Below are 27,830 nucleotides of genomic sequence, written 5' to 3'. Positions count from 1 at the left end.
GGCAAGGAGAAATGAACCATGTTCTCAGAGATGACGTGACCTTCTAGTATGATTCATTTTGTGTTTATCTGTCTTGTTGAAAAGACGCCAACCAGAAAGCGAGAAAATAATCTTTTAAGATATTTGGAAATTCATGATCAGAAGTGGAAGCCATGTTGAAATATATTATATTTTGATAAATATATAACAGGTTTCTAATCTTGTGATGAACACCAAAGATGCACCTCGATAATCTCTGATTCTGTACATTGCAGAGATTGTTTATTCCAAAGGTTGAATGCCCAGTTAATATTATTAGATCTGATTCAGATTTTGATCACGGCTACAATACAACTTAATTACTTCTTCCTCTTCTTTCGAGGATTAAGCGTACACAACTGTTCCGTTTCAAAGGATATAATTTGTACACTTACCATCTTTTTAGAGGTATACCAATATCTCTTCTACCATAAGGTCTACATTTGATTACCACTTTTGGGATTTTATTATCTGGCATCCGTTCGACATGATTCTTGCAGTTTAATCTATTTTTTTAAGCTGTGCAACCAACTTAATTAATAATAATAATAATAATAATAATAATAATAATAATAATAATAATTCCTTTCCTTTTTTCCTTTTTCCTTCGTCCTGGTACCCCCAGAAGAAGGGAGTTTATTATAGAAAATATAACAAACAAAAATGAAAAATACACTTATAAAAAGAAATCTTACAAACAAAACAAATGAAGAATAATAAAAAAAGCAAGAATGACAAAAGATAAGAAGATTCCCTTTCAGTAGAACATTTCAAATATCATAAACCAGACGAATTATAAATTCTCCAAAAAATAATAATTAATAATAATAATAATAATAATATAATAATAATAATAATAATAATAATAATAATAATATAATAATAATAATAATAATAATAATAATAATAATAACGTGTGTAAAATACTACATCAGGAGCTGGCACTGAAGTACAAACTGGTCAACAATTATACCCCCTACTACAAATACCAGCCGAGCAATGTCCTTGAGAACAATGAAGTCAAAATCTACTGGAACAGAGATATAATCACCGATAGAACTGTCCCATACAATAGACCAGACATAACAGTAATAGACAAAGAAATGAAACACACCTACCTAATTGATGCCACAATTCCCAACACCGGCAACATCCAAAAGAAAACAACCGAGAAAATAGCAAAATATCAACTTCTGTGTGACGAAATAAAGCAGATGTGGCATAAGGAGCGAGTCTACATAGTTCCCATTGTAATATCATCAACAGCCGTAATTCCAAAATCACTTCACAAATCCATAGAGCAACTGAATCTTTCACCTGACCTGTACACTCAACTACAGAAATCAGTTGTTTTAGACACCTGTTCAATAACAAGAAGGGTCCTGAACATCACGGAAAACAACAGTGAGGAAAACTAGTGACTATTACACAACACCATCATACCAACAAAGTGAAAAATAGTGGGACAAACAACTGCGACTAATACTTGTATAATATGAACTTTAATAATACATTAATATTGCCAATAGTCAACAAATTAGTCAACTGTAGGTATGTTATTGTTACATGTATAATACGAACTATATTCATCAGTCAACAAACTCAATAGTAAAGTGCGCTTACTTGACTTGGATCCGTAAGCACTCTAAAGACCAACCATCCGGTTGTGAAGAAGCATATCAGCAGAATAATAATAATAATAGTAATAATAGTGATAATTCAATTCAATTCAATTCAATTTATTCATTTCTTCAAATGCATTACAATCATAATACACTCAGTGCTTTTAGTTACTCCTCTAGCTTATAGCTAATTGAGGAGTGTCAAAATCATTTACATAATAATGATATATTCACATTCAATCATTACTGTATTTATTCTACAATGAGGAAATTCTTGAGAGTTTGACATACATTAAGTTCCGATTTTCACCCCTTGAGTCGCTCTTTAATTCTTTGACTGTTCATACACAAGTAACGAAATTCAGATGGCCGTAGCCGTCAGACTAGAGACTACACAATCGAACACAACACAGAAGCACAATCAAATAACCTTCAAAATTTATAAACATCAGTAATAATTCATTACAATATTTTTTTATAATCTTAAACCTATCAGCATATTACATTTTACATACAATACTTTCTTTCTATTTTCCATATTAAAATCAATCTAGCCTATTGGAATTTTTTATTTTCATGTTTCCTTTTCTTCTCTGTTCACTAACTTTAGTATGCTACTAACTTTACATATTTATAACATGACTACTTACTAACCTGACTAAATTTTAACACACTAACACATAATAAAATCACTTGGAAAAAGATGTTTTATCCTATTCAGCTATTCTTATAAAGAAATCTTTCAATTTTGTTCTCAATTCGCTTTTTCCTTGCAAATTCCTCAACTCAGGTGGCAGACAATTCAGCAGGTAAGGAATTCTAAATTTTGATAATCTCTTACCATAGTTATTATTATATCTTTGCGGTCTAAATACCCTATTTCTTAAACCATAACCTATCTCATTAACTTCCCTGAGTTCATTTTTAAAATAATTTCTGGACAGGTCAGTATATTTAGCAAGAGCTTCCATTGACATGATACCCAACAAGTGAATCTCAATTCCATTGAACAAAGTTTGCGTATTCTCCTAACTACATCATAGACAGGCTGCTTCAAATAACTTGGTGCCAAACTATGCAATGTTATTCCATAAAATATTACACCTTGTATCATGGAAAAATAGACTATTCTTTTAGTACTAATTGGAAAGCACCTGCTAATTCTAGAGCACTTATACAGAGCAGCCTTCATAATTTTTAAAATTCTATCATTATGTGAACCAAATCGCATGTCTGCATCAAAAAACACTCCCAAATGTTTAATACTTTCATTGAACTCTAATTGTTGACATGTACAATCATTTCTCAACCTATCTCTAAGACAATTTACCTTATGGCATATTAACCTATGGTTGTGTATATTGATATTGATTCTATGATTTCTAAATATAATAACTTTAGTTTTTTTTGAATTTATCTTGATAGCATTATTGAAAAAATACTTTTTCGCTAAGTTCAAGTCTTCCTGCATGTATCTCATACCTATATTCAGATCAGTGTGTATCATATATAGAATATTATCATCTGCATACTGCAGTAATTTGCTTCTGAATTCGAGACTTGCTAAATCGTTCACATACAAATTGAATAAAACAGGAGATAAAATGCTGCCCTGAATCAATCCACATATTTGATTATAATCTGTACTAACATATTCACCTATGTTTACATGAATTTTTCTTTCTACAAAGTAATTTTCAAGCACCTTCAGCAAATTCCCACCAATGCCTATTTTTTTTATTTTTTGCAGTATTATTTCATAATTCACTAGATCATACGCTTTTGTTAAGTCTGTTGCTACTGTTATGACAAATTATAATAATAATAATAATAATAATAATAATAATAATAATAATAATAATAATAATAATAATAATAATAATAATAATTTCAATTTATTTCATTTAAAGTTACATAGTATCATATACATACAGTGTTTTGTTGCTCCTCTAGCTTAGAGCTAATTGAGGAGTATTCAAATTTCATACTACATCATAATAGTTATACATTCTATAATAATACTAAAAATGAAAATTTTTGTAAAGTGTTCAATAAACTAAATTGAAAGTCTATTATAGTTTCTATCTGGGATTTGATATTAAAGTTCTAATTTCTACCACTTGAATCACAACATTAGTCACTCTATATTCTACTAAATCGGTGATCAACCTTGCAGACATTATTGTCTCTTGCATTTAGGCACTGAACTCTATACTAACTCTATACTGTCCTAAGTTAGTATAGAGTTCACTGCATTTAGGTGGCTGTGAACAGCTGACTAGCTGAACCAACATGCACATCAACAATATTACAACACACAGTCATAGAATGCAAAAACATAACCTAACCTCCAAAAAAAAAACATTTATTATACTACAAACTGTAATATACACTCTCTTAATCATTTTCAACTGCTTCTAAAGCACTTTTTTGTTTACAATATTAAAATCATTCTTATTTATTTATTCATCCATAGTTTTTTGTTTTTCATTTCCCATTGTACAGTGCAGTTTACTATTGTCTACTATGTGCAAACTAACCTATCTACTAACTAACCTATTAGAATATTAACAATAATCTTCAACATATCTTTCTATTCAAACAATTCCTATAAAATAATTCTTAAGTTAAGTTTTCATTTCATTTCTTTGTAAATTTATCTAATAATAATAATAATAAAAATCAGAAAATACCAAGAGCTATCATTTGAGCTGAAGGAAATGTATGGGCTGAATACAGTGTGAGTACTTCCAATTGTAATAACAGTCAAAGGCCTGATACTCAAGTCGGTTGTGGAAATTATGTCGAAGTATTGACTTGGTAGACGAGGTGCTGAAGAGGATGCAAAAATCTGTCCTCCTTGACACTGCACGTATTGTGCGCAAGTTCACGCCCCTTCTTTGAAAATATTTCTGCAAGAGCGTTGCTTATAAAAGGGATAATAATAATAATAATAATAATTTATCTGATTGATAATTTATCGCAACCAGAGGAGTTTATTGACAGAACATATACATATTGTTATATTATACATACAAAACTGCTAATACTAAACTTAGTCGAATTATGATACCCCACTATAATAATATGTGTCGGGGTGATCATAATATTTTTTTCTCAAACATGTTGTCATGTTATTCTTTATTAAAATAACGATTAGCCTCCTACTTGGCATCAGTCGGTAGAGCATGAATATTTGATATAATTATATAGTTAGGTCGTGGTTTTTTAATAGAATTCAGTCTCATAAAATCTTTATAGGCCCAGGTATGAGCTTCCCCTATAACTCTTGTAATTCATCAAAAAATAAATATATATAAATATGATACTTATACTATAGTGTTGAGGAATTAAAATAAATTGCACACCATAAACATTTTGATACATATATTAAACAAATAATGCAAAAAAATAGATCGAGGCAAAAAATATATAAAGAGCGAATAAAAATATAATATAAATAAAAATAGAACAGTAATTGAAATCAGTAAAATATCACAGGCTAAACTTTATACTCTAGATTTATGGCACGAATCATTACCATGTGCCTTTATCTTAAAATCATATGCATCCTTTTGCATGTAGCTGCGATGTGCGCCTGCTAATACTTGCCGACTTGGACAATTCAATTAAAAAATAGGTTCTTTGAGATCAACTTGATAAATTGTCAACTAATAATCCAAATATATATATATTAAATTCTCTAGTACTTAGTAGATTTCTCTATATTGAATATATATTTTATCTCAGGGTGCAAGTTTCGGCACCTGATGGAATAGGTAGAGCAATTCATCTAGTGAATTAGAGCTATAACAAACTATCGCAAATTCTATTGCAAAAAAATTAAAGATCATATGAATGTGTTTTGATAGCCTAGATTTTATACTTCTTTGATTCAATAGAATTTTCTGAAATGTATTGATCTATTTTTTCCTTCAATAAAATACCTTTAATACTAATTTTACTTGCGCAAGTATTTTTCTTATTAAATTCTTAATTTATAATAATAACCCTTTCGACGAGCTAGCTTTGATCATTAGATAGATTCGAAGCACTAGGGCGCCCATCACTAATTCAATATTTATCACTCACGTATCAAAAATCTTCTTATAAGCCGCCGATGTCGATCCAACTCCTGGTGGTCCTGGAATATGGTAGCCGGAATCGTCTCTTCCAAGGGGTTATAAATTATTTGAAATTTAAAATGACTTCTGCTTTACAAGAGCATCACAAAGTCTTTTAAGAAATTTAATAATTTGATCTAACTTTAACTTTTACAATTTATTAGCAAGGTATTATGCTCTAAAATATTTAGGGTCCTCTCATGGTGGCATTTGGCTGGCGAGTGCTGGTTCTCCTTTCTCAATTTTACAAATCTTATTTCCGACTTTCAAATTAACATAAAATTTGAATATCTTAGTCCTCCGCCATTTAGGTTCAAATAGATCGTACAAAAAATATCAAATTATTACTTAGGTTGTGCGTTTAATAATTTCTTTGCCTTCGGGCCATATCTATAACATAGACTATACAACAATTTAACATAAATTCCGAACATTCATAGAAATATATAAATATTTTTGAATTGGCATACAATTGCCGCCTATTAACTGCCATTGTGCTATTGGTGCATGCAAATTTGATTCAGTATTCATGCGCCTGGTACCTCCTATTTCCTGAATACACTTAATTATTTTTATTTGGTTTTTTACTTATGCTCTCGACATGCTAGCTAATATTCTATATACTAATATTTATTTCATGCTACCTAATAGTTAGCCACGTGATCATGTGTTCTTTCACATTGCATACTGTTTTGTTGCAATAGAGCTCTGCCAAGGGTTTTGGTCAGATTCTACGTTGCTCGATTTGGTCGATCTTTAGGTCGCTGATCCCTGAATGCATATACCTAACCTCAATCTTCAAAATATTTTATATAATAATATATTTATTAGCAACAAATTCTTTCAAATCCTTTTTAGGTTTTTGTACCGTTTAGCCAGAACAAGCTGATGCTATCTAATCTTAATTGTTATCTATTTGGCAATATTAGCCAGTTACTTTATTTCAGACCTATTAATATTTCGGTTAGGGATTTTTATCTACCCAAATTCCGATATTTTACTCGCGCCCCTGGATTTGAATTCAAAATATTTGAGAATCACAATGTTTTTAATGAAAATCCACCCTTCAATACATTGATATATACCATACTTTATTTATAAATTATACTCTTAGACTTTTATCACAGTTCGCAGACCTATCTGCTGCATCTCCTTTAGACCTCTATCAAATACAATAACAAATTCTCCTCCTCAACACACATAAAATATCATAAATATAATCTTCTAGACGCATTCCTCCTTACAACACTTAGAACATAATATATTTTTTAAATTCGCCGCTCGCAGGGCCGCCAACCTAACTACACACATTTCTTGATTCTCATAATTGATTCTTTTCAGACAATAATTTCGATGTACAAAACTTCTGGGCTTATATTATATAGTTCTTCTTAGGTCTTAATATAAATAATTTTCTATACATCAGGTACAATACTTTTCTTTTGCTAATGGCTCTTTGGTTTTGGGTAGCTAGCATTCACTTTAGGTTTTTTCAGGGTACAAACATGGCATAACTAACGGTAATAAATATAAAAACATATAAATAAATATACTAACATTAATAAATATAATAAATAACAGTAATTAATAACATTTTTGGGGTTACAATACTTTTTTATAATCATATGTTTAACAGACGTTACATATTTGATTTAGGTGGCTTTGTTCAGCTGGTCGCTGTCTCTATCTTCATACTGCTTACGTCATAACTGGTTGTCGAGTCTTGCAAGTAACCTAATTTCTACATTTTTCCTCTTTAAAGGTAATTAACAAATTTTAAATATTTTATTCCCGCTTGTGTCCTTTTTTATTTGATGTAACTAATTTAATTACATAATCAAAAATTACTCCCTTGCTTGTTGCAGGTTTTGATAGTTGGAAGGAAACGAAAAATCTGATTTGTTGACACAAGGTGGCCTCATCAATATTAAATTTATTAAGAAAGGTTAGTAATTGGCTTGATAGTGGTGTTTTCTTTGATTTCTTATCATATTATTTCAAATTCGACGATATAGCATGTAGAAATTTCGTGGCTTTACTTGCATCTTCTTGCATTCTGTTTGTAGATGTGGTAGGCTGGTGAGGTTATCTGCTGTTGATTTGTGAGGCGGTCCTATTGATAACTTATCTTTCATAAATTTAAAGCCCTGGTATCTTCAAATAACTCCTTGTTCCTTTAATAATAATTTCTTTTAATTGATCCAAAGTCTTCCATTTATTTTCTTTCAATACTATCCACATAGTTTCTTTATAAACAACCTTAATCATATCAGGAAACAGTTTCGTAAAGCAAGATTTTTCATAGGCCATAAACTTCTTCAATAATATTATCCTCTTCCTTATTTCATTAGCATCACAATTTTTAGCAAACATCACAGCCATTATAATAAACAATTTCACCATACAAGATTTCCAACAGTCAACAAATTCCTTCAACACTAACATGGTCTTAATTATAACCTCAATAGCATCACTTTTCAATATTATCACAGACATCATAACAAATATTAAACACCATATCCAAACATTTATCATCTTTTTAACAATATAATCTCTCAACATATAGCCAGGTACTTCCATTTTATTAGTATAATTCCTTATTTCTCTCACTCTTAGACACTGTTTATCCTTCATATATCTCCATAAGTAGTCCATTTCGTTGTTGCCCATGCATGAATCCATAATAGTCCTTCCAGTAGCTCCAGTTTTAACCCATTCATTCAATCCATTTTGCCGGTCACATCGCTGATTGGCTCTCTTGAAGCGTATGTGCCGCGGATGCATGACGTTGGTCCCTTCCTGTCCTCCTCGGTGTCGGTCCGGTGTCCTCCTTTGCCTCTTGAAGCGTGCATGCGGCCTCCATCGGCGCGCGCGGTTCCTCCTTCGCTTTTTCCGCCTCCGGGCCTTGTGATGCTTGTACCTTCGGTCATGTAGTCCGTCCTCCTCGTCCTGATGCCGGTCGGGTGTCCTCGGGCGCTTCCGTCTCCGGGCCTTGCGGTGCTCGCTCCTCTTGTCCGGTAGTCCGTCCTCTCGGTCTTCCATCTTGGGGTCCTTGGTCCGCTTCAGTGGGGTACAATGATATGGGTGCATAGATTCTGTGCGCGGGTGCTTGGTGGCGGTCTCCTCCTGGTAACTGTTTATTTTTGGCAGTGATGGAATTTCGTCATTATTGTAATGGATTGGTTCTTGTTGTAGGGTGGTGGCCGGTAGTGATTCTTCGGCGGCGAGTTGCTCTTCCTGCGGTGATGGATCGTCGGCGGGGAACAGGATGCTTAGTAGGGATTGATGTTTGCAGGATGTTTCAATTGCATGTTTGGCGGCGGTTTTTGATGGTAGGCTGTCTTGTATTGATTTCTGTTTTTCTAATATTTTCGGTAAACCGTTCACAAAGGTTGTATATGAGGCTGTAGTATCTTTATTTTCTCTATCTATTTTTTCTGAGCTTGCGTGGGTTGTATCGGGGTTATCATGTATTCGTAATTTTTTAGCTGTAGTTTTCTCTGTGTTTGGTGGTGGGTTATCTTGTGTTTTTTGTTTATTTGATCTGGACGCATGCTCTAATGTGTAGTTTGTACTTATTTGTTGAGGTGGCGGTTTAAAATTTCTGTTGTAATTATTCTGAGTGTGACTATTATTTGAGTTTAATCGATCACGGCCATCATAATAATTTCTTTGATAGGTTTGCTGTGGATAATGGTTTGTTTGGCGATTTTGAAAACTTCTATCATTCCAATTATTATTGTGTTTATGATCATTTCGGTGTTCAAATTGAGGAGTAGGTCGTGAGCAATCATATGGTACTGATTCATAGGCTTGGCTGGTGTACTGATTAATTTTTGAATTAGGTTGATTCTGTGCATACATTTGATCTGACCGGTGATTTGATATTGCCATCATAGATTGTATATTGTATAAATAATCTATCAGCTGTTTGCAACTAGTTATTGGCTGTGTAGCCAATGCTGTTCTGACTTGGAAAGGTAGCTTTTTCACGATTATATTTGCTAAAACTGAATCACACATTGGCTCATCTAATTGAGCATTTTTCAGTTTAAGGGTATTAACAAAATTGATGGATGTGTCGTCTGTCCTAGAATTAAACTCACAAGCAATGATATTGGCTAGTGCATCCATTTGTCTATTTTTACTCCAATATTGTTCCAGGAAAGCTGCACTGAACTCGTCTAACATCCTGAATTCGTAATTATGGATCTGGAAGAACATCAGAGGTTCACCGCTTAACAAACTGGATAATCGAAGACGCCAAAAATTCCAAGAGGTGGGTGTTAATGATTGAACTAGTTTTATCTGATCTATAAATTCTTTAGGTTGGAGATAGCGGTCTGTATTGTCAAAACGGCCTAATTCATTGAAACTGTGTAGTGAATCAAACGTTGCTATGGGAATAGGCTCTATATTCTTGTGCGGAAATTGATGTATTTGACTTTCAAGTTGTACTAACTTCTCTTGGGCCTGTTTCCAATGACTAGAAGCTTCTGTTTCATTATCTACTACTTCGGCATTTAATTCAGATGAAAATAATTGCTGTTCTCCAACGGCTGTCTCCAATGAATTAAGTTGTACTATGTTTTGATTTATATCAGAATTTGGGTGAGCTATTTCATGAATTTGCAAAGTGTTTTGTGCTGGTAGGTTATCTATTCTTTCGTTTAACTCACAAGTGACAGTATCTATTTTTGCTGTTAAATCGGTTGTAATTAGTTCTTGATTTTCAGTGGTAGATGCTGATATTGTGTCCGCAGTTTCCTTACCCGTTCTTACCGATGTATCCTTCCATGATTCCCGCATTTCCTTCATTTCCGCCTTCAAGTCCTTCATTACCATGGTCATTGTTTTTTCTAAACTATTAGAAAATGACTTGATCATCCCCTCTACTATAACCCTTCTTATTGCTTCTTGGGAGACATTTAACGGTTTATTATTGTTCACAGGATTCTTGGCGGTGATTGAAGAGATCTGGGCGTTGGACTCCATCGCGCCCCCCTCAGCATCAATCTCCGCTACTATCGCCGTCTGCAGTGTGTCTGCTACCTTACTTTGCGTGGACGAAAAGAGACTCATATTTTAAAAATGGATTAAGTGTCAAGTGTTTGTTAAAAAAGTGAAAGTTTTGGCCAACAAGGCATTAATAAGGACACAAATGAGGATAGGCCTATGGACATTACAAGCCAGGTAACCTATTTATTACTTAAGCTCTTATAATATAATAATACTATTCATTGATTTCTGACTAGCAGTTTAGGCCCATAAAATATAATAGCTCTCTCTATAAAATATATTTTCTACAATAATAATATAAAATTTTCTTTAAAACATATAATTTCTCCTTGTTTAAAGCTATTGATTCCCCAAAGTAATACAAATTTTACTTCGCCTGTTTCCTCAATACTCGTATAAGTTATCTATAATTTTCAATATGGTTATTGACTTAATTTCAAATAATTATTCAATGAGCTCGGCTCTCATCATCAGTCCCACGTTGGTACGGCATGTTTCTATGACGTTATTCTTTATTAAAATAACGATTAGCCTCCTGCTTGGCATCAGTCGGTAGAGCATGAATATTTGATATAATTATATAGTTAGGTCGTGGTTTTTTAATAGAATTCAGTCTCATAAAATCTTTATAGGCCCAGGTATGAGCTTCCCCTATAACTCTTGTAATTCATCAAAAAATAAATATATATAAATATGATACTTATACTATAGTGTTGAGGAATTAAAATAAATTGCACACCATAAACATTTTGATACATATATTAAACAAATAATGCAAAAAAATAGATCGAGGCAAAAAATATATAAAGAGCGAATAAAAATATAATATAAATAAAAATAGAACAGTAATTGAAATCAGTAAAATATCACAGGCTAAACTTTATACTCTAGATTTATGGCACGAATCATTACCATGTGCCTTTATCTTAAAATCATATGCATCCTTTTGCATGTAGCTGCGATGTGCGCCTGCTAATACTTGCCGACTTGGACAATTCAATTAAAAATAGGTTCTTTGAGATCAACTTGATAAATTGTCAACTAATAATCCAAATATATATATATTAAATTCTCTAGTACTTAGTAGATTTCTCTATATTGAATATATATTTTATCTCAGGGTGCAAGATTCGGCACCTGATGGAATAGGTAGAGCAATTCATCTAGTGAATTAGAGCTATAACAAACTATCGCAAATTCTATTGCAAAAAAATTAAAGATCATATGAATGTGTTTTGATAGCCTAGATTTTATACTTCTTTGATTCAATAGAATTTTCTGAAATGTATTGATCTATTTTTTCCTTCAATAAAATACCTTTAATACTAATTTTACTTGCGCAAGTATTTTTCTTATTAAATTCTTAATTTATAATAATAACCCTTTCGACGAGCTAGCTTTGATCATTAGATAGATTCGAAGCACTAGGGCGCCCATCACTAATTCAATATTTATCACTCACGTGTCAAAAATCTTCTTATAAGCCGCCGATGTCGATCCAACTCCTGGTGGTCCTGGAATATGGTAGCCGGAATCGTCTCTTCCAAGGGGTTATAAATTTATTTGAAATTTAAAATGACTTCTGCTTTACAAGAGCATCACAAAGTCTTTTAAGAAATTTAATAATTTGATCTAACTTTAACTTTTACAATTTATTAGCAAGGTATTATGCTCTAAAATATTTAGGGTCCTCTCATGGTGGCATTTGGCTGGCGAGTGCTGGTTCTCCTTTCTCAATTTTACAAATCTTATTTCCGACTTTCAAATTAACATAAAATTTGAATATCTTAGTCCTCCGCCATTTAGGTTCAAATAGATCGTACAAAAAATATCAAATTATTACTTAGGTTGTGCGTTTAATAATTTCTTTGCCTTCGGGCCATATCTATAACATAGACTATACAACAATTTAACATAAATTCCGAACATTTATAGAAATATATATAAATATTTTTGAATTGGCATACAATTGCCGCCTATTAACTGCCATTGTGCTATTGGTGCATGCAAATTTGATTCAGTATTCATGCGCCTGGTACCTCCTATTTCCTGAATACACTTAATTATTTTTATTTGGTTTTTTACTTATGCTCTCGACATGCTAGCTAATATTCTATATACTAATATTTATTTCATGCTACCTAATAGTTAGCCACGTGATCATGTGTTCTTTCACATTGCATACTGTTTTGTTGCAATAGAGCTCTGCCAAGGGTTTTGGTCAGATTCTACGTTGCTCGATTTGGTCGATCTTTAGGTCGCTGATCCCTGAATGCATATACCTAACCTCAATCTTCAAAATATTTTATATAATAATATATTTATTAGCAACAAATTCTTTCAAATCCTTTTTAGGTTTTTGTACCGTTTAGCCAGAACAAGCTGATGCTATCTAATCTTAATTGTTATCTATTTGGCGATATTAGCCAGTTACTTTATTTCAGACCTATTAATATTTCGGTTAGGGATTTTTATCTACCCAAATTCCGATATTTTACAATGTATAAAAAATTTAATTAGTAATTTTACTTATAAAGGTTTGTTAGTTATAAGAGGTAGAATAAAAAGAATACAGTTGCCTAGTTCATCCCATACCCTATTTACAATGAGCTCCTCGGTCTGGTAATTGCCAGTGTCATATAACCAATTCCGTACTGCTCTTTTCAATCTATTCATATTTATTTCGTCCTCTGCGATCTGTGGGATTCTATTGTAAATTCTATGACCTAAATATTGTACAGATCTCTGACCAAAAGCTTTTTGGTCACTCAGCTCATTCTGGGAACGAGAAGAAAATTCAGATTTCTAATTCTGGTGTTGTGGCTATGGAAAATTAAATTGGTAAAATTTGTATTCTTCTTAAGAATACGTTTCTGAGCTTTAAAAATTGAATCTATTAAGTTGTAATTTGTTGCAACCCCAAACCAACAGTCCGAATCTCAAAAGTTACTTTACAAGTGAGAAATATACTATTCTAATCATATCTTTACTAATTATATGACGGAGCTGGTAGAACTTATAAATGAGCTATTTTATTTTCTTAGTTGTGTGCGATATATGCTCATCCAATTTCAATCGATTATCTACAATTATACCTAGATATTTAAAATTATCAGAGCGCTAAATGAGAGGACATACACAGTTTGGATTCTCCCCTCTACAATAATGCAGATTCATTAATGACTTTGATGGTTTGGTGCTATCAGTTATAGAAAAGGTTATGAAATTTGTTTCCCCTGCATTTATGATTACAATTATATTGTTTTAATTACAATATAGTGTATGCAATGGAAAATTGATTTTCCGAAATAAGTTATTTTGGAGAGCGATATTTCCTCACATTTGTTTTAAAACACTTGGATAGAATGTAATAATATCGAGATTCAGCATCTGAAAATAATGATAAGAGATATATATGATCGTGACATTTTCCAAACATCGTGTCATGTTTCGTAGTGTATCGACCATAATTTATTTATTTATTGGATAGAGTTAACAAAATTACAAGTATTAGACAAAATGAACAGTATTACGCAATATAATATAATAAATATATTGCCATTATACTGTGCAACTGGGTAAATTTCACTCTGCTTTTTTTTGAGGGCACGCATGAAAAACTGAATCAGATAAGAATGGAAGTGGTATGGGACATCAGGATGGAATAGTGCAGTCAATAGTGATGGACGACCATTTCACATCTCAAAATAGATGTCATGTTCCATTCAAAAGTTACTGAATTTCCATCAGAATGGTTCTTTCCGAACTCGCCAGAGAAGAATATTCTATTACTTTGAGGGTTAAGCGGAGATTGACTTCGACTCTTGCAATATTGTAATCGAATTTCATCATAGCTCTCCACTACAATATTATAATAGCTCCAAAAGCTGAATTGGATCTTGTGGCCGCGACGGTTATTGCTGTAGGGATGAAATCAGTCACAGATGAACTTTCCAAACATTTCGAATCGTTTCTGTTTTTTATTGATTTCTTCAACTTGTCATCATTGATAGATTTCAGGTCTTAATACAAATGTTCAAAATTGTCATTTGCACATTACGTTTGGAATATTCTTAAGAGAATGATTGGTATATTAGTTTTTGAATTGTGCGCTTTTCCAGTTGTACAGTTTTCGATACCCAACTCATATCAGAGTACAAGTCAGAGACTGCCAGATGATCAAGATAAATAATATCAAAGAAGCTTGAAAGTTACAATCTTTCAGTTGCCATAAATTTGCAATAAGAGATGACCACGCGGGACATGATATAAATATTCTAGATAACTGTTGAATATTGGAGGCTGTAAGCTCAAAACTTGCCATTTCAATGCTTATTCTTACTTTATTTGGAAACCTATAGGGTAAATGAAAACCTAAGGGTGAAATCTTATTTGGCGAAGACTACTCTCGACTTAAATAATGGGAATACTGTAGCCTAATCGTGAAGCTATCTCTTCCACTCCCTATTTGTTATTTGATCAAGTTTATCGAATTCCTACTTTTGACTTGAGACTCGAGCCTTCGTCCGTTTATGGGTTTCTATGTTCAACGATAACTTCCGAATGGTTCCATCAATCAACTTCAAGTTTTCAACACAACATATATTATTATTGTTTCAACTATCATAAATATCGGTTTCGTTTGACAGCAAGATTGACCCATTCCTTATAAGGCGAGAAAGAATACGTGCTCAACATCACTGAGTTGGAAAGCTGTGTACAAACGCGTGTTTTTTGAACAAGGATTTGCTGAGAACAGTGATGCCACGTGTTTCATTGCTATCGGCAAGAGCTTGACCATTACGTTGCACGCGAACTGGGATCGCGCGACCTGCGATCATCTTGCGAACTGCTCATGTTCTGTTTGTGAGTCTATTACCTACTATTACATCAAGTAATTGATTAATAGTAGGTATTGGTAAGTCTTTACGCACCTTTATAACTTATGTATGCCACAGATATATTACCAATAATCACATAAAAAAAACATGTGGAAGTCATATGAATGGAAGTATTTTGAATCGTTTCAACCGGATTCTTGGATGGAAAAGTTACTGTTCTGTAAGAATTAACTATCTGTAAAAAATAACTGTCAAGAATTAAATTACTGTTAAAGAATTAACTTCTGTAAAAAGTAACTGTCAACTGTTGACAGAATATCAGCGGTATTTTAGCGAGCTCTCCAGCCATGGTAGAGGGAGTTGAAACCAGTTCTGGGACGAGTTCTCTAGCGCTCACTGGTTGTAAGATCATTTTTTACAAATTACAAAAACCATTCAATTTGCAAAAAAAAAAAAATAGATTTATTGAAGAATCTCCCTCTTTGATAGGAATGATTCTAGAGATTTGAAATTGATGTGTCAAAGGATGATTGACTGATTGATTGATATTGTCTGTGACAGACCCAGTTGAATTGGGATGAAGGAAGTTATTTATATCCTAGCATCAATCACAACCAGGCTCTCGTTGTTCCATCTTGAGCCTCCGATTCGTTACATTATGACATCTTGTTTATCGCAAAGTTGTTTTCCAAATTTTTCTACGTAGTGTCACAGAGTCCTACTCGCTTATTCTTGGAGCGATGAAAAGAGTTTCAAAAAGAGATTCGCAGAAAATTATGTAACGAGTTGTTTCAATATGAGCGAGTAGAATTTGAAGTATTTTTGGATCTTCTTCTGCAAAACAATGAGTATTCACATGCATAAAATTCAAATTGGAATACTCAAAACATTTAAACATTTAAATATTTAAACATTTAAACATTTAAACATTTAAACATTAAACATTTAAACATTTAAACATTTAAACATTTAAACATTCAAACATTTAAACATTTATACATTTAAACATTTAAACATTCAAACATTCAAACATTTAAACATTAAACATTTAAACATTTAAACATTTAAACATGAAAAGATGAATCCAAATATGAAATCATAAATCATCTCCACTCATCACCCAATAAAATAGGAGGAAAAGGAATGTTGTACAGTAAAATTCACTGAATTTCAATTGTCATTCAACAATCCAATTTATCAGGTTCAAATCATTGAATATCACTTTAAATTCCCAGCAATTATTGACTATTTCTTTTTACAATCAGAAAAATCTATTATGAACATACAGAATAAACATTGTGCTGATCTGAATCGATCTATGGTAATAATAGGAATTGAAAGAATAGAAAATGTCATGGCATTCCAAGTAGTGATGTCTGTGTATTAGAACTGCTGAGTTGATAATGCATAGTGAAAAAAGTCATGAATAGCTCAGACCAGCCTGGCCTGTGATGAACCGGTATAAACAATTCATAGAATTCTTAGAATTCATAGGAACGGTAAAAAATCAATTTTACGAAAATCTATGTACATGTAACTGGATTTAGAAGATCAATACGATAATGTTCTCTATCACAATTTAATCATAGAAATGTTTAAGTGAAAACGTTGGGCGCAAACCTTCTGCCATGAGGAGACAAATAAATTTATGAAAAGCTTGATAGCTTGAATTCTCCAGTGATCTGATATTTGTTACACGTTTTTATTCTAAGACATAATATGCCTTAGACTAATATTTAGGGTCCTCTCATGGTGGCATTTGGCTGGCGAGTGCTGGTTCTCCTTTCTCAATTTTACAAATCTTATTTCCGACTTTCAAATTAACATAAAATTTGAATATCTTAGTCCTCCGCCATTTAGGTTCAAATAGATCGTACAAAAAATATCAAATTATTACTTAGGTTGTGCGTTTAATAATTTCTTTGCCTTCGGGCCATATCTATAACATAGACTATACAACAATTTAACATAAATTCCGAACATTTATAGAAATATATATAAATATTTTTGAATTGGCATACAATTGCCGCCTATTAACTGCCATTGTGCTATTGGTGCATGCAAATTTGATTCAGTATTCATGCGCCTGGTACCTCCTATTTCCTGAATACACTTAATTATTTTTATTTGGTTTTTTACTTATGCTCTCGACATGCTAGCTAATATTCTATATACTAATATTTATTTCATGCTACCTAATAGTTAGCCACGTGATCATGTGTTCTTTCACATTGCATACTGTTTTGTTGCAATAGAGCTCTGCCAAGGGTTTTGGTCAGATTCTACGTTGCTCGATTTGGTCGATCTTTAGGTCGCTGATCCCTGAATGCATATACCTAACCTCAATCTTCAAAATATTTTATATAATAATATATTTATTAGCAACAAATTCTTTCAAATCCTTTTTAGGTTTTGTACCGTTTAGCCAGAACAAGCTGATGCTATCTAATCTTAATTGTTATCTATTTGGCGATATTAGCCAGTTACTTTATTTCAGACCTATTAATATTTCGGTTAGGGATTTTTATCTACCCAAATTCCGATATTTTACAATGTATAAAAAATTTAATTAGTAATTTTACTTATAAAGGTTTGTTAGTTATAAGAGGTAGAATAAAAAGAATACAGTTGCCTAGTTCATCCCATACCCTATTTACAATGAGCTCCTCGGTCTGGTAATTGCCAGTGTCATATAACCAATTCCGTACTGCTCTTTTCAATCTATTCATATTTATTTCGTCCTCTGCGATCTGTGGGATTCTATTGTAAATTCTATGACCTAAATATTGTACAGATCTCTGACCAAAAGCTTTTTGGTCACTCAGCTCATTCTGGGAACGAGAAGAAAATTCAGATTTCTAATTCTGGTGTTGTGGCTATGGAAAATTAAATTGGTAAAATTTGTATTCTTCTTAAGAATACGTTTCTGAGCTTTAAAAATTGAATCTATTAAGTTGTAATTTGTTGCAACCCCAAACCAACAGTCCGAATCTCAAAAGTTACTTTACAAGTGAGAAATATACTATTCTAATCATATCTTTACTAATTATATGACGGAGCTGGTAGAACTTATAAATGAGCTATTTTATTTTCTTAGTTGTGTGCGATATATGCTCATCCAATTTCAATCGATTATCTACAATTATACCTAGATATTTAAAATTATCAGAGCGCTAAATGAGAGGACATACACAGTTTGGATTCTCCCCTCTACAATAATGCAGATTCATTAATGACTTTGATGGTTTGGTGCTATCAGTTATAGAAAAGGTTATGAAATTTGTTTCCCCTGCATTTATGATTACAATTATATTGTTTTTAATTACAATATAGTGTATGCAATGGAAAATTGATTTTCCGAAATAAGTTATTTTGGAGAGCGATATTTCCTCACATTTGTTTTAAAACACTTGGATAGAATGTAATAATATCGAGATTCAGCATCTGAAAATAATGATAAGAGATATATATGATCGTGACATTTTCCAAACATCGTGTCATGTTTCGTAGTGTATCGACCATAATTTATTTATTTATTGGATAGAGTTAACAAAATTACAAGTATTAGACAAAATGAACAGTATTACGCAATATAATATAATAAATATATTGCCATTATACTGTGCAACTGGGTAAATTTCACTCTGCTTTTTTTTGAGGGCACGCATGAAAAACTGAATCAGATAAGAATGGAAGTGGTATGGGACATCAGGATGGAATAGTGCAGTCAATAGTGATGGACGACCATTTCACATCTCAAAATAGATGTCATGTTCCATTCAAAAGTTACTGAATTTCCATCAGAATGGTTCTTTCCGAACTCGCCAGAGAAGAATATTCTATTACTTTGAGGGTTAAGCGGAGATTGACTTCGACTCTTGCAATATTGTAATCGAATTTCATCATAGCTCTCCACTACAATATTATAATAGCTCCAAAAGCTGAATTGGATCTTGTGGCCGCGACGGTTATTGCTGTAGGGATGAAATCAGTCACAGATGAACTTTCCAAACATTTCGAATCGTTTCTGTTTTTTATTGATTTCTTCAACTTGTCATCATTGATAGATTTCAGGTCTTAATACAAATGTTCAAAATTGTCATTTGCACATTACGTTTGGAATATTCTTAAGAGAATGATTGGTATATTAGTTTTTGAATTGTGCGCTTTTCCAGTTGTACAGTTTTCGATACCCAACTCATATCAGAGTACAAGTCAGAGACTGCCAGATGATCAAGATAAATAATATCAAAGAAGCTTGAAAGTTACAATCTTTCAGTTGCCATAAATTTGCAATAAGAGATGACCACGCGGGACATGATATAAATATTCTAGATAACTGTTGAATATTGGAGGCTGTAAGCTCAAAACTTGCCATTTCAATGCTTATTCTTACTTTATTGGAAACCTATAGGGTAAATGAAAACCTAAGGGTGAAATCTTATTTGGCGAAGACTACTCTCGACTTAAATAATGGGAATACTGTAGCCTAATCGTGAAGCTATCTCTTCCACTCCCTATTTGTTATTTGATCAAGTTTATCGAATTCCTACTTTTGACTTGAGACTCGAGCCTTCGTCCGTTTATGGGTTTCTATGTTCAACGATAACTTCCGAATGGTTCCATCAATCAACTTCAAGTTTTCAACACAACATATATTATTATTGTTTCAACTATCATAAATATCGGTTTCGTTTGACAGCAAGATTGACCCATTCCTTATAAGGCGAGAAAGAATACGTGCTCAACATCACTGAGTTGGAAAGCTGTGTACAAACGCGTGTTTTTTGAACAAGGATTTGCTGAGAACAGTGATGCCACGTGTTTCATTGCTATCGGCAAGAGCTTGACCATTACGTTGCACGCGAACTGGGATCGCGCGACCTGCGATCATCTTGCGAACTGCTCATGTTCTGTTTGTGAGTCTATTACCTACTATTACATCAAGTAATTGATTAATAGTAGGTATTGGTAAGTCTTTACGCACCTTTATAACTTATGTATGCCACAGATATATTACCAATAATCACATAAAAAAAACATGTGGAAGTCATATGAATGGAAGTATTTTGAATCGTTTCAACCGGATTCTTGGATGGAAAAGTTACTGTTCTGTAAGAATTAACTATCTGTAAAAAATAACTGTCAAGAATTAAATTACTGTTAAAGAATTAACTTCTGTAAAAAGTAACTGTCAACTGTTGACAGAATATCAGCGGTATTTTAGCGAGCTCTCCAGCCATGGTAGAGGGAGTTGAAACCAGTTCTGGGACGAGTTCTCTAGCGCTCACTGGTTGTAAGATCATTTTTTACAAATTACAAAAACCATTCAATTTGCAAAAAAAAAAAAATAGATTTATTGAAGAATCTCCCTCTTTGATAGGAATGATTCTAGAGATTTGAAATTGATGTGTCAAAGGATGATTGACTGATTGATTGATATTGTCTGTGACAGACCCAGTTGAATTGGGATGAAGGAAGTTATTTATATCCTAGCATCAATCACAACCAGGCTCTCGTTGTTCCATCTTGAGCCTCCGATTCGTTACATTATGACATCTTGTTTATCGCAAAGTTGTTTTCCAAATTTTTCTACGTAGTGTCACAGAGTCCTACTCGCTTATTCTTGGAGCGATGAAAAGAGTTTCAAAAGAGATTCGCAGAAAATTATGTAACGAGTTGTTTCAATATGAGCGAGTAGAATTTGAAGTATTTTTGGATCTTCTTCTGCAAACAATGAGTATTCACATGCATAAAATTCAAATTGGAATACTCAAACATTTAAACATTCAAATATTTAAACATTTAAACATTTAAACATTAAACATTAAACATTTTAACATTTGAATATTGGAGGCTGTAAGCTCAAAACTTGCCATTTCAATGCTTATTCTTACTTTATTTGGAAACCTATAGGGTAAATGAAAACCTAAGGGTGAAATCTTATTTGGCGAAGACTACTCTCGACTTAAATAATGGGAATACTGTAGCCTAATCGTGAAGCTATCTCTTCCACTCCCTATTTGTTATTTGATCAAGTTTATCGAATTCCTACTTTTGACTTAAGACTCAAGCCTTCGTCCGTTTATGGGTTTCTATATTCAACGATAACTTCCGAATGGTTCCATCAATCAACTTCAAGTTTTCAACACAACATATATTATTATTGTTTCAACTATCATAAATATCGGTTTCGTTTGACAGCAAGATTATTTCGTTTGACCCATTCCTTATAAGGCGAGAAAGAATACGTGCTCAACATCACTGAGTTGGAAAGCTGTGTACAAACGCGTGTTTTTTGAACAAGGATTTGCTGAGAACAGTGATGCCACGTGTTTCATTGCTATCGGCAAGAGCTTGACCATTACGTTGCACGCGAACTGGGATCGCGCGACCTGCGATCATCTTGCGAACTGCTCATGTTCTGTTTGTGAGTCTATTACCTACTATTACATCAAGTAATTGATTAATAGTAGGTATTGGTAAGTCTTTACGCACCTTTATAACTTATGTATGCCACAGATATATTACCAATAATCACATAAAAAAAACATGTGGAAGTCATATGAATGGAAGTATTTTGAATCGTTTCAACCGGATTCTTGGATGGAAAAGTTACTGTTCTGTAAGAATTAACTATCTGTAAAAAATAACTGTCAAGAATTAAATTACTGTTAAAGAATTAACTTCTGTAAAAAGTAACTGTCAACTGTTGACAGAATATCAGCGGTATTTTAGCGAGCTCTCCAGCCATGGTAGAGGGAGTTGAAACCAGTTCTGGGACGAGTTCTCTAGCGCTCACTGGTGTAAGATCATTTTTTACAAATTACAAAAACCATTCAATTTGCAAAAAAAAAAAATAGATTTATTGAAGAATCTCCCTCTTTGATAGGAATGATTCTAGAGATTTGAAATTGATGTGTCAAAGGATGATTGACTGATTGATTGATATTGTCTGTGACAGACCCAGTTGAATTGGGATGAAGGAAGTTATTTATATCCGAGCATCAATCACAACCAGGCTCTCGTTGTTCCATCTTGAAGCCTCCGATTCGTTACATTATGACATCTTGTTTATCGCAAAGTTGTTTTCCAAATTTTTCTACGTAGTGTCACAGAGTCCTACTCGCTTATTCTTGGAGCGATGAAAAGAGTTTCAAAAAGAGATTCGCAGAAAATTATGTAACGAGTTGTTTCAATATGAGCGAGTAGAATTTGAAGTATTTTTGGATCTTCTTCTGCAATACAATGAGTATTCAAATCCATAAAATTCAAATTGGAATACTCAAACAATCAATAATTTAAACATTTAAACATTTAAACATTAAACATTTAAACATTTAACATTTAAACATTTAAACATTTAAACATTTAAACATTTAAACATTAAACATTTAAACATTTAACATTTAAACATTTAAACATTTAAACATTTAAACATTAAACATTTAAACATTTAAACATTTAAACATTTAAACATTTAAACATTTAACATTTAAACATTAAACATTTAAACATTTAACATTTAAACATTAAACATTTAAACATTTAAACATTTAAACATTTAACATTTAAACATTTAAACATTTAAACATTTAAACATTTAAACATTTAAACATTTAAACATTTAAAATTTAAACATTTAAACATTTAAACATTTAAACATTTAAACATTTAAACATTTAAACATTTAAACATTTAAACATTTAAACATTTAAACATTTAAACATTTAAACATTAAACATTTAAACATTTAAACATTTAAACATTTAAACATTTAAACATTTAAACATTTAAACATTTAAACATTTAAACATTTAAACATTTAAACATTTAAACATTTAAACATTTAAACATTTAAACATTTAAACATTTAAACATTTAAACATTTAAACATTAAACATTTAAACATTTAAACATTTAAACATTAAACATTTAAACATTTAAACATTTAAACATTTAAACATTTAACATTTAAACATTTAAACATTTAAACATTTAAACATTTAAACATTTAAACATTTAAACATTTTATCATTAGAACATTTAAACATTAAGAAAAATGCCAAACAGTCGAATTGAATCTTAGACCTCACCCCGCTCGGTCAATTAGTTTCTTACTTATGACCAATCGGCGGTTGAAAAAATGATTCTCGTACAAAGAACAGGAATAGCAGTATTTATTGTTCAATTGTGATAATAATCATTACGGTAACATAATCATGCACATTGTTGTGAATAGGTTTCATTATCATTATCGGCCTCACATTCAAGCATTGAATAATTCTATATTATCCTGAGTCTGACCAAGTTTCGATATTTCAAAGAGTTTTATTATTCCATTTCAGCAATGTTAATTTGCAGTGTTTCCTATCAACTTTTTTTTCTTTTTATTTATTGTTGTATCATGTTCTATTTCAATGCTGGCCGCCATAGTATAATGGTCAGATACTAGTCTGCCTAGTGTGGGTTTAGGATCCTGCTGGTAGGAAAGAACGTTCAATCAATTCCCCTCTCATTCCATAATCCACTCACAAAAGAGAAGCTTATGTAGACATGATCCGCAAAAAAGTCATAAAATTCAATGATATTATTTTAATAGTGAATGTTCATACCAACTAGAGTGTTTTGGTTGAGTGCTTAATATAAACTTACCACTGTAACAACAATGAATATGAAGAAGAGTGTGATCAGACAGAGCTGCTGCCACTCCAACCAAATCTTCATTCTGGAGCTGCATTGCCACCTGCAACAATTTATTATTATTGTCTTATTCAGATTTCTATCAGCATCAAATCAAATCAAATTTTGCCTCAAAATGATACACGGAAGCAATACAATAAATTATGTCCGATTCCTTTTATTATAATTTAATATCGGGGCACCGAGCTTCGCTCGTTATTTTTACTTATTGATAAACATAACACAATTGTCTAAAATTATCGTGTTTATATTTCACAGCTGGCTATATGTCAGCTTATGAATTTCAGGGATGCAATATTTTGATTTCCCACAGAATAACTCACTCAGTTTTTACTATCCACAGACGACGAAAGTCTCAGCTGTTTCAGTCAAGGATAAATTATTATCCTTTCAATGTCGTTCAGCGAGTTTTCCCAAGGATGAGACCTAGTGCAATCGAATTCTCATATCATAAACCTACTATGTTCCAAATCTCGTGAAAATCGTTAGAGCCGTTTTGGAGATCCGTTGAACATGAATAACCAGATATGAATATACAGAAATTGCTCGCTTAATATAATAGGATTTATGAATTGAACTCTTATTATTATCAATAATAGTAGTTTGAATCATTTATCTATTGGATAAGGCAAAGTAGAACAATTTTCAGAAAATAAGAACCACGTATTCAACGAAAACATATCATATTATCTAAAATTCAGGATTTGGTAGTAGGGGAAAACAGGTTAAAATTATATCCACTCCAAAGCATTCATATAGAGATAATTGGGAATTGGAATTCAATATTTGCAGGTCTCAACTGTCGGGGCTGTTCAAAAGTTAAAGAGGTCTCAACTGTCGCGTAACGCAGGCGACACCTGAGGCCTCTTTTTCAGGAGTCCTCTATGCTCACTGGTCTTGACTGTCAGGCTTCTACAAAAATTAAAGAGGCCTCAACTGTCGCCTAACGCCGGCGACATTTGAGGCCTCTTTTTCAGGAGTGCTCTACTGTCGCTGGCCTCGAATGTCGCAGGTCTCTACCGTCGCTGGTCTCGACTGTCGCAGAACTCTTCTGTCGTTTGCCTCGTTTGACATTGACCCGTTGACATGACATCAGTTGAGGCCTCTTCAATTTTTTAACGACCCCGACAGCTGAGACCTGCGACCGCAGAGGACTCCTAGAAAAGAGTCCTCAAATGTAGAGGACTTTTTAATTATTTTCGTACACGCCAGACAGTCGAGGCCTACGACCGTAGAGGACTGGAAAACAGTCCTCTACTGTCGCAGGCCTCGACTGTTGTCGGTCTCAACTGTCGCGCCCCCAATCAGGTCAGTTTCCAACAGGTACAATGTGACCAACTAAAAGCAGAACATACGACGAGAGCCATGAATTTCATCTTTAGTGATTGTGCAATAAAATTGAATAAATTAGTACTTCCACTGAACAATGAATAGAATAATAAGAATGAACATGACACCGTGTACATAGATTAGCAGCCAGGCGACACTATAAATAGGTGTGGTCACTGCCGTGAGAAATGCTCTCCCCTCTCAACCACCCACGCTCCTCTCAAAATGGGTGCGGCTGGTCTCAATAATTATTTTAACTCAATGAAAGTTAGAGGACCCACAATGAACCTTGATGAGACTACAATTCCTAGAAAACTGGAAACGGTTCATTGTCATGATTTGTACATGATCCGAATTGATAAATGAATAGTCTCAAATTAAGGGTTGTTATTTGAATTCAGAGTTTGGAAACATGAAAATCAGCTGAGTTTTGAATCAAGTTCATCAATTTACAGTTTACAGTTATTGCGGTGTACAACAAATTGGTTGCAAAAACCGATAATGAAATTTATTGATTCCTTTTCACAAAAACATAGCAAATCACAATTTAAAAAAATAGGAACTAAGTTGACCACACTAACCAGTATTCGTGGTTAACTTACAAAAAAATAGAATAAAATAATCAATATTAGTAAGAAAAATTACAAAAATGGTTTTGACTTGATTTTAAATATACAGAATAAAATCCATTGATTTTTGAGTCTCTTGCACATCGTGACGTCAGCAAACCAATGTGAACAAAAGTGTACAAAAATATACAACCAGTACAATTTATCTTGAATATTCAAAAAATATAGGCTATCACTATCATTTTAAACTAGCTTACCCGGCGTACTTCGTACCGCCAAAAAGTCAATGTATCTCATGTCACACTTGTCTTTATTTTGTGATTCATGAAATTCATTCATTTACACTATAACAAATTATCTTGAATAGCAAGAAAAATCGCTTAACAAAAAGATTTTATAGGTCTCCAGCAAACAGCTGCTCTGCTATCGCCGGGTGCGATATCAAAAAGTGAGAGATTAGATAATAACGGGTATCCTGGCTACAATTAGAACAGCCAAATAGAAAAGAATTTTATTTGCTATTTATTGAATTATATAAAGTAATGAAATTTGAGGTTAGGCTATAATACCTATTGGTCGGCAACCTAAATAATCGATCAAGCCGTATAATTTGAAATTTAGCCAGACACCTTTGGCAAATTTTTGTTGTAAACAAATAGCATTCAACTAGAGGATTTTGTAACCACATGGCAACTTGTTGTATATGGAAAAACAACTTAATAAACTTGAAAAAGTTTATTGTGTAAAATGAGCATGTACAAAATACATAATAAATAAAAATATTAAGGAAGTATGTATATTCTATCAGGTGCATGGATATTGTAATTTCTAGATGAGCCAATCAAATGGCGGTAATAATGAGTCAATTCAAAAGTAACACTCCAAATTTATATAAATGATAAGAATTTGTAAGTTATCACTACTCAGTTCATGTACCGGATGTAATCTGAGTAATTATAAAATATAACACATAAGATAAGGTAATAGCCTAGCAGATTGATATGGACTATTTGATTATACAATGGTGTAGTAGTTGAATATTTAAATAATATGCAAATTTGGAATACAGAATTATGATCATAGAGAATAGGGGTAGATCAGAGCCCACTTGCTTGCCAGATGTCATCATGGAACGCCACTAATTTTATAGAGCCCAAGTCCCTTTTTGTTAATAATTGTATGTTTGAAAGATTTAAGTTAAAATTCAATAAATAGTTTTCATAAGACTTAGTGAGGCCGTATTGAGGCGTAAGTCATACAGATATTTATTTATTCCCTTGGAGAGGACAACTTCGGCCACCAGAAAACCCAAGACGACAGGAAATTTGGATCGCCATCATCATCTTGTGAATTTCGGCACGTGAGTGATAGTTAACAAGAAATATATAAATCTAGGGCACCCTCAGTGCTTCGAGTGAAACAAGAATTAAAAAGCTAGCTCGTCGAAAGGTTATACAAATATTGAAATTAATATCAAACTTGCCCAAGTCTTGAGACGTACAAAAAACGTTTTTTACTAATTGAAAAATATATATCAGATTTACATGTCTAAGTATGCACAGATGAAATAAATATTTGAATTTAAAGTTATAATATATATGCTCA

At 32.6% G+C, this 27,830-nt stretch overlaps 1 protein-coding gene across 3 annotated transcripts in view; it reads right to left on the bottom strand.

Moving 5' to 3' along the window:
- LOC111050641 (probable G-protein coupled receptor No18) overlaps positions 1-27,830 on the bottom strand; it is a 251,319-nt gene that overhangs the window by 95,862 nt on the left and 127,627 nt on the right. For all 3 annotated transcript variants that reach the window (XM_039420825.1, XM_039420830.1, XM_039420839.1), the window contains one exon: positions 24,280-24,370. In XM_039420825.1, coding sequence (XP_039276759.1) covers positions 24,280-24,351 — 72 coding nt within the window. In that variant the 5' untranslated portion in view covers positions 24,352-24,370. The remainder of the gene's footprint in view (positions 1-24,279; positions 24,371-27,830) is intronic.

This window comes from Nilaparvata lugens, chromosome 1 (assembly GCF_014356525.2).
Source record: "Nilaparvata lugens isolate BPH chromosome 1, ASM1435652v1, whole genome shotgun sequence".
In the NCBI taxonomy this organism is placed as follows: Eukaryota; Metazoa; Arthropoda; class Insecta; order Hemiptera; family Delphacidae; genus Nilaparvata; species Nilaparvata lugens.
Note: the sequence above shows the minus strand (reverse complement) of the source record. Positions and strands in the feature narration are given on the sequence as shown.